At 41.9% G+C, this 8,521-nt stretch overlaps 1 protein-coding gene across 1 annotated transcript in view; it reads right to left on the reverse strand.

The window, feature by feature from the left end:
* Window positions 1-6,567, reverse strand: part of PPEF2 (protein phosphatase, EF-hand calcium binding domain 2) — a 47,176-nt gene extending 40,609 nt beyond the window's left edge. The window contains exons 1-2 of the mRNA XM_011966184.1: window positions 6,227-6,567; window positions 814-947 (exon numbers count right to left, since the gene is read on the reverse strand). Of these exons, the coding sequence (XP_011821574.1) occupies window positions 814-868 (55 nt within the window). The 5' untranslated portion in view covers window positions 869-947; window positions 6,227-6,567. The remainder of the gene's footprint in view (window positions 1-813; window positions 948-6,226) is intronic.
* Between the last annotated feature and the right edge of the window lie 1,954 nt (window positions 6,568-8,521).

Genomic DNA, 8,521 nt, shown 5'->3' on the forward strand with positions numbered 1-8,521 from the left:
GTGGTTCACACCTGTAATCCCAGCACTTTGGGAGGCCGAGGCAGGTGGACCACCTGAGGTCAGGTGTTCAAGATCAGCCTGGTCAATATGGTGAAACCCCGTCTCTATTAAAAACAAAACACAAAAATTAGCCAGGCATGGTGGCGAGCGCCTGTAATCCCAGCTACTCAGGAGGCTGAGGCAGGAGAATTGCTTGAACCCAGGAGGTGGAGGTTGCAGTGAGTAGAGATCGTGCCACTGCACTCCAGCCTGGGCAACAGAGAAAGACTCCGTCTCAAATTTATTTATTTATTTATTTATTTTAGAGATGGTATCTTGCTGTGTCGCCCAGGCTGCTTTCAAACCCCTGGGCCCAAGTGAGATTCTCTCATCTCAGCCTCCTAAAGGGCTGGGATTACAGGTGTGACCCACAACTCCTGGCCTATTGTTTTTAAAAAATTGTTAGATTAGCCACTAGAGGGAGCTCATGCTTCCTTCTTCCCACCTCATGACCTTTGGACATGCTCTACCCTCTGCCTGGAATGTGTTTCATCCCCTCTTTGCCCAACCTTATTTCATTCATTTGTACTTGGGTAGTTTGGGATCAACCCCAATGGACAACACTAACTCCCTGAGCAAATTTTAATTCTGTCAAATATACTTCAACTGGACATTTTGGTGGGCATGTCACAAGAAGGAGAAGCTGACCTCTAAGAGTTAGCCTGAGGAGAAATGTAAGGGTTTTCTGCTTCTACCCTGAGAACCCCCAACCCTCTCCATGCAATATGGGCTTTGCGGTACCCACAGCTGGTTTGGAAAGTGGGAAACACTTACTTCTCTCTGCATTCTGGAAAGCAGAATGATGTCGGGTGGAGGTGCCGCTTCCCATAGTTGAAGCGCAATGCTCCTGCAGGACGCAGCAGATCCAGAGGACAGTGAGCTGTTTGCTGACAAAAAGAAGAGAGAATCTGTAATAGGAGATTCAGGCAGAGTATTAAATCGGGTGGGCCAAATTGTCTATGAATCATGTGAGATCATCCTCCCCACCTCTCCAGTCTCAGTGCATAAGACGTTCCTCCCCTGAGAGTTCCCTCCATTTGTCATTCCCTAGGTCTCCCGTTTTCACCCTTTCCACTGCCTTTTCTTTTCAGTCTGGAAACATACTGAAATCTCTTATTCTGCATTCTCAAAGCAATTCATCTGCCACCTCCTCCTCTCTTGACCTCCTATATTCCTCTGTCACCCAACCTCTCTTCTCTTCTCATCCAGATTTATCTCAAGGGTAGACTACAGATTTTCTCTTTACTTCCCCTCAAAATCACCCCTTTCATCCTCACTGTTGATCAAAGCCTTTCCTGATGTCTCTAATGCCTTCATCTTTTCAGTCGTTACCTTGCCGGAACAGCAAGGCCATTTGTCTCCATAGGCCACACCTTTCTTTCTTTTTTTTTTTTTTTTTGAGATGGAGTCTCTCTCTGTCGCCCAGGCTGGAGTGGCGCGATCTTGGCTCACTGCAAGCTCTGCCTCCCGGGTTCATGCCATTCTCCCCTCTTCAGCCTCCTGGCCAATTTCGTTTTTGTATTTTTAGTACAGACGGGGTTTCACTGTGTTAGCCAGGATGGTCTCGATTTCTTGACCTCGTGATCGGCTCACCTCTCCTCGGCCTCCCAAAGTGCTGGGATTACAGGTGTGAGCCGCTGCGACTGGCCAGGCCACACCTTTATTTCAATTCTACACCTTGAGCTTCTGTGATACCAAACTTTTGTGTTTGTTCCCATCTTTCTGACTTCTTATTCTCTCTGCTTCTTGAGCTCACTTTCCTCTGTCTGTCCCTTAAATGTTGATTTTTATTTGCATTCTAGTCTCAAATATCTGTTGATCTCACTTGGTATATGCTCCCTGGCTGGTTTAATTAACTCTCACATTTTCAGCTATCACTTCCTACCTCTTAGATCTCTGTCTCCATGCCAGATGATCCCTCAACTTCAGCCCCACATACTCAGCTCCCTGAACTTTCACTGGGGTGTCTCAGACTCCAAACAGAACCCATCTTCCAGGCCAGGTGCAGTGGCTCATGTCTGTAATCCCAGCACTTTGGGAGGCCAAGGTGGGCTGATCACTTGAGACCAGCCTGGCCAACATGGTGAAACCTCATCTCCACTAAAAATACAAAAAAATTAGCCAGATGTGGTGGTGCACACTTGTAATCCCAGCTACTTGGAAGGCCGAGGCAGGAGAATGGCTTGAACCTGGGAGGCAGAGGTTGCAGTGAGCCACGATATGGAACCACTGCACTCCAGCCTGGGCAATAGAGCAAGACTCTGCCTAAAACAACAACAACAACAAAAAACACACATCTTCCCCAAAAGCCTCATCTCTCTTCTCCCCTTTCTTCAAACTCTGTACTTTAACTACCATGACCTCTGTGTTTTTGCTCTTACCTGGAATGTTCTTTCTATCCCACTTCTCTTAAGCTGGCTAACTGTATTCATTCCTAAAGGCTCACTTTAAGCATCACCTTCCTTAAAGAAGCCAGCTTGACATGCCCCTCCTCTGAGCTCCTGAATATCCTGTTCACATTTCCGTCACTGCAATACCATATTATAGTCTTTAATCTCATATCTCTGTACTATTAGACTGTGAGTTCCTTCAGAGAAAGACTGTAAGCAAATTCATCATTTTAACCCCAGGATTTAGCACAGTGCCTGACATATAGTAGGGATTCCATAAATATTAACTGAATAAACTTTATGCCTTATTTATTTTTTACTGACATGTAATAATTGTACATATTTATGGGATACAATGTGATATTCTGATACATGTATACATTGTGTGATCAAAGCATGGTAATTGGCATATCCATCACCTTAAACATTTATCATTTCTTTGTTATGAGGACATTCAAAATTCTCTCTTCTAACTATTTGAAATATACAATGCATTATTGTTAGCTATAGTCACCCTACTGTGCAATGGAGTGCCAGAACTTATTCCTTCTATCTAACTGTAACATTGTACCTGTTAACCAACTTTTCCCATCTCCTGCTTCCTTCTATTTTCCCCAGTCTCTAGTAACTACTATTCTATGCTCAACTTTCATGATCTCTTTTTAGCTCCCACATATGAGTGAGATCATGCAGTATTTGTCTTTCTGTGCCTGGCTTATTTCACTCAACATAATGTCCTCCAGGTTCACCCATATTGTCACACAGAACAGGATTTCATCCTTTTTGTGGCTGAATAGTATTCCATTGTGCATATATACTACGTTTTCTTCATCCATTCATCCACTGTTGGGAATATAGGTTGATCCTATGTCTTGGCTATTGTGAACAATGTTACAATAAACATGAGCATGCAGATGTCTCTTCAAAATACTGATTTCACTTCCTTTGGATATACATCCAAAGTGTAGTGGGATCATTATGCTATATTTCTTTTTATACAACAAAGATGACACTTTCTCTAGTTCTTCTTCAGGAGGTAATGTGAGATGTACTGACGTAACATCAAGAGTGAATTCCACTTCTTTTATTCTTTTCTCTACCTCATTTCTACCCCATTCTCCTCCCCTATTTTTGAAGGTTGTGGTATTGGGGATTATCAAAGAGTTGTTGTCTTTTTCTTTGCAAATCAAAATTAAAGTCGCACCTTGCTTATGTTGGCTAGTTTATTTTGAATAAATAACCAGAGGAAAAAAGGCTGTGATCTCTTTTTGTGCCAAATGGTTCCCAGTTCTATGAGATGTCACGAAACCAGAATCTGAGTTTGGGGTAAAGTAAGAAGCCATCATGTCCAAACCAACAAAACTGCTCCTAAATATTTGCACAGTTTTAGAACTAGAAGGGACTTCAGCAATGATTCTGCTTGTTAATGACTCACAAGTTGCTTTGATACATTGGTAACTTGACTGCATAGCCAAGTTGTGTATTTAAGAGTGTTTGATGTGGGTGAGAATTTTTGTTCACCTTCTCACTCAATTTTGGACACTTAAACTCTCAGAGACTCAGGTTTCTCATCTATATATCTTCAAGGATCATAAATAATATATTTAAAGTACTTAGTATAGAGTAAAACCTCAATATATATTGATGGACTGAATCTGGTATCATATTTATCTTTAAATATCAACAATCAAAAACATGTTCTTGGAGGCAGTAAAAGGCATACTATTTCAATGCTACATGAATCAGTGGGATGGATAGTGATTATTGCTGGGTCAAAGATTCTTGTTAAATAAATCCTCTTTTGCCCTTAGGCAACTTTTTTCTCATGAATTTATAAATTCAAAAATGGTGGCAGAATAAGATGACCTACAAAGAATTTATTGGAGATAGAAATATAGCATTGCTCTAGAGTAAGGAAGTTGATATCTATCATGGACCAATAAACTGTTTAGAAGAACCACAAGAGATGAAAGAAATGAAATCTCCCATCAGGTAGTTGTAACTAACTCTTGGTGACCTTTTGTCACCAAGGACAAAAAGGATATGTTTTCCTATGTCATGTGGAAGGGGGAAAGGGGTACCTAGTTACCATTATAACAACAAAGGCACATGTGATCCCTGCCTTGGGGCTCCATGGTCTCATCTGTTTCTCTGTTATTTATGGATAATGGTAACTTCATTACAGGGTTGTTAGGAGCGTAAAGTGAGGTTATATATGAGGAGTACTTTTCAAATGTTTGTCATCGTCATGAAAAACATAGATAAGGAACTTTCTTAAATGACATCCTCAGAAATATCTTAAAGTCCTTCTCCTCCTCAAATAAAAAGCACCTTAAGTAATTATCAGTAAAGAATCAAAAAAATACATTACGATGCTTTAAAAACAATGGAATTGTATTCCACCATGACAAAGAACAAGGCAAGTCGATATGCAATCATGTGAAAACAGCCCCAAGATACATTGTTACATGAAGAAAAGCAAATTCCATAAGAGCGTGTCTAGTGTGATACCATCTGTATAAAAAAAGTCAGTAAGTATATAAAAATAAAAGACTATACACCAAGCTATTAACAGTAATTACCTCTGAAGAATGAGGTTGGGTGAGAGATTTCCATTTTTAGCTTATATACATCTATTACAGCTTTTATAATTAAAAATCAATAAATATTTTTCTAAAATTTTTACACATAAGAAAAATTAGAAAGTGGCTCTGACTAGGTATCACATATGGCTGCTTAAGAGAAGAAGATGGAGTCATCTACAGACAAACAGAGAACATTCTAGAAATCAATAAGAAAAATGGCCAGGCGCAGTGTCTCACACCTGAAATTCCAGCACTTTGGGAAGCTGAGGCAGGTGGATCACCTGAGCTCAGGAGTTCGAGACCAGCCTAGCTAAGATGGTGAAACTTTGTCTCTACTAAAAATACAAAAATTAGCTGGGCATGGTGGCACGTGCCTATAATCCTAGCTACGTTATTCGGGAGGCTGAGGCAGGAGAATCTCTTGAACTGTAGTGAGCCAAGATTTCGCCACTGCACTCCAGCCTGGGTGACAGAGTGAGACTCTGTCTCAAGAAAAAAAAAAAAAAAAAGAGAGAAATGAATAGAAAGGGGAAGTAGAATAATTCTCAAGGGAAAAAAACTAAAAACGTGAAAACGTCATAAGGTCAGCCATGGAAAATGAGCTTGAGGGAGCCTGAGATTGTTGAATTAGCACCTTTGGTAATCACCAGCTATCTTCTCCCCCTGGTGATTTCCCAAGCTGAGCCATCTCTCCAGGTGATTAGCACATCCACCCAAAGTGGGTGAGGCCCCTTCTCCTTCTAGAATTTGACTTAGCATCATCAATGCCTTACATTATCATGAAAAACAAAAATTAGCTGGGCGTGGTGGTGTGGCATGCCTGGGGTCCCAGCTTCTCCGGAGGCTGAAGTGAGAAGACTGCTTGAGCCCAAGAATTTGAGGCTGTAGTGTGCTATGATCACACTTATGAACAGCCACTGCACTCCAGTCTGGGCAACATAGTGAGACTCTGTCTCTTAGGAAAAAAAAAAAGTGTTAATCTGTCCACCAAGTGAGCCCAAGAAATCCAGGGCAGAATGGTCACCCAGCACTTGAAGATCTCATCACACAGATAGCAAAGACCCCATCTGGATGAGTTGATAGATAACAGAGGAGCTGTCTTTGACCTTTGTCACCAAAACAACTCTGTATTTATTTCCTAGGTAAAAACATAAGTTTGTCGCCCTCCTGGCCTCACTCATTTCTACTTTAGGCTAGATAGAAAGTTCTTACCTTCTTTGCTGGGTTTTTTATTTACCATGAGACACAACAAGGGTGTGATCTTTAACATGCGGGCGTGATCCCCATCCTGTCTTCAGAGTTGGCTGAGGGATCCCAGGCTGATCTGGTTTCTTTTAGACCCACAGAGCCAATAAAGAAGGTGCAGCCCTAGTCTGGCATGTTTTCTCCCTGAAAAGCAATGGTGACATTCACAGCCCTGGCGAAGCATTCACAGTGACAGGGAAGAAAATTCAGGCTTCCTGCCTCGAAGCAGTAGGCACCCCCCGATGGCAGTCAGATCAGGTCTCCAAGGAGGATTTGAAGGGGGCGATTACATAGTCGGGTGGTTTCTCTAACCGCACCCACGTCAGTCCTAAATCTTCTTATTCTCCTGGATTAGAAGACTGTGTTTCCTAGGCCACGTCTGAGAAGCCTGAGCTCCTTAGCCCCAAAATAGCAGAGTGCTGACAAGACACAGGGGCCTAGGGACTCTTGAGTCCAAGGGGAGTCCTCAGCAGAAGTCACATAGGAGGCATTCTTTGTTGTGGCTGGCTTTTCTGTTTGCAAAGCCTGCTTGAACTATCCTGCCCTTTCTATGGACACTTTCCTTAGGATATAACCTAAACTGTGGTTAGTCACTATTCTTGGACAACTTACTTTTTCAGTTAATCTAAGATGCTTGTGTGTGTGTTCCGGTAGGTACTAAATGCACCATGGAAATTCTCAAAGAAAGTGATACTCTGTTTACTTGTCTATATCTAGTAGGTCACGTTTGTTAATTATTATTGTTATTATTTGAGACAGTCTTACTCTGTCGCCAGACTGCAGTGCAGTGGCACAATCTCAGCTCACTGTAACCTCTGCCTCCTGGGTTCAGGCAATTCTCATGCCTCAGCGTCCCGGGTAGCTGGGATTACAGGCACCCCTGCTGCCATGCCCGGGTAATCTTTGTATTTTTAGTAGAGACAGGGTTTCTTCATGTTGGCCAGGCTGATTTCGAACTCCTGGCCTCAAGTGATCCGCCCGCCTTGGCCTCCCAAAGTGCTGGGATTACAGGCATGAGCCTCCACACCCTGCCTAAATTTGTTAGTTCTGTTAACTCAAATCCTCTTTATCTTTATTTATTCTTCCTGATCTGGCCATCTTTGAAAGAGTTATTTTGAAGATTTCTATAACAAGTACAGATTTAGTAAATTATCCTTGTATTCGTCTTTGCATTATAGGTTTTGAAGCTATATAATTAGATATTAAATTTAAACCATGTAAAATTGCCACTCTGCCTTTTAAAATTCTTTTTGCATTAGATTCTCTTTTGTCTGATATTAACATTTTCACATTAGCTTATTTCTTTATTTATTTATTTTGAGACGGAGTCTCTGTTGCCCAGGCTGGAGTGCAGTGGCGCAATCTCGGCTCACTGCAAGCTCTGCCTCCCAGGTTCACACCATTCTCCTGCCTCAGCCTCCCGAGTAGCTGGGACTACAAGCGCCTGCCACCACACCCGGCTATTTTTTTATATTTTTAGTAGAGATGGGGTTTCACCGTGTTAGCCGGGATGGTCTCCATCTCCTGACCTCATGATCTGCCCGCCTTGGCCTCCCAAAGTGCTGGGATTTCAGGCGTGAGCCACCACGCCCGGCCTAGCTTAGTTTTTGCTAGTGGTTGACTGCTAACATTCTTTCTCCAAGTTGACTAAAAGACTGATAAAATCCTGTATTACTGAGAGTATGAGAAAAAGGACCCTCTCCATATACGATTTCCGGGATCATTAAAATGTTTCACTTTTTGGAAATTAAATTTTAATTTCAATTTATTAAGTTACATATTTAAAATATGTAAACCCTTCAATCTAGAAATTATACTTCTAAGTATCTTACAGAATTGTACACCCATGCAAAAATCTATATAAGGATTTTTATTACTATATAATTTGTGATCAGGAAAAGTTGGAAAATAACCTAAGAGATTTTTTTATGTGGTATTACCCACATTTTCTAGTTTCCATATTGATGCTTTGACATTTTCGGGCCTTGTTGACCAGGGAGGGACTACTCCTCCCAGGATTAGCTGATCCCTAGAGATGCAAACTAACCAATCGAGAGCCCTACCGCCGAATCTCTTCTTTTCTAGACTTTTATACTCAAGGCCACGATCTCTCTACCCTAATCACCCTGACGTCATATATCAGACAACTCAGGGCAGTCTACAGTCAAGAGTCAGCTGACACTATTCCAACTAGCTAGTCCTCCACCTGCTTAGCCGCCTTACCCTGCCTCACCCTTTCCTTCCCTTGAAAACCACAGTTCC

The sequence above is a fragment of the Mandrillus leucophaeus genome, unplaced genomic scaffold (genome assembly GCF_000951045.1).
Source record: "Mandrillus leucophaeus isolate KB7577 unplaced genomic scaffold, Mleu.le_1.0 Scaffold75, whole genome shotgun sequence".
Taxonomy (NCBI): domain Eukaryota; kingdom Metazoa; phylum Chordata; class Mammalia; order Primates; family Cercopithecidae; genus Mandrillus; species Mandrillus leucophaeus.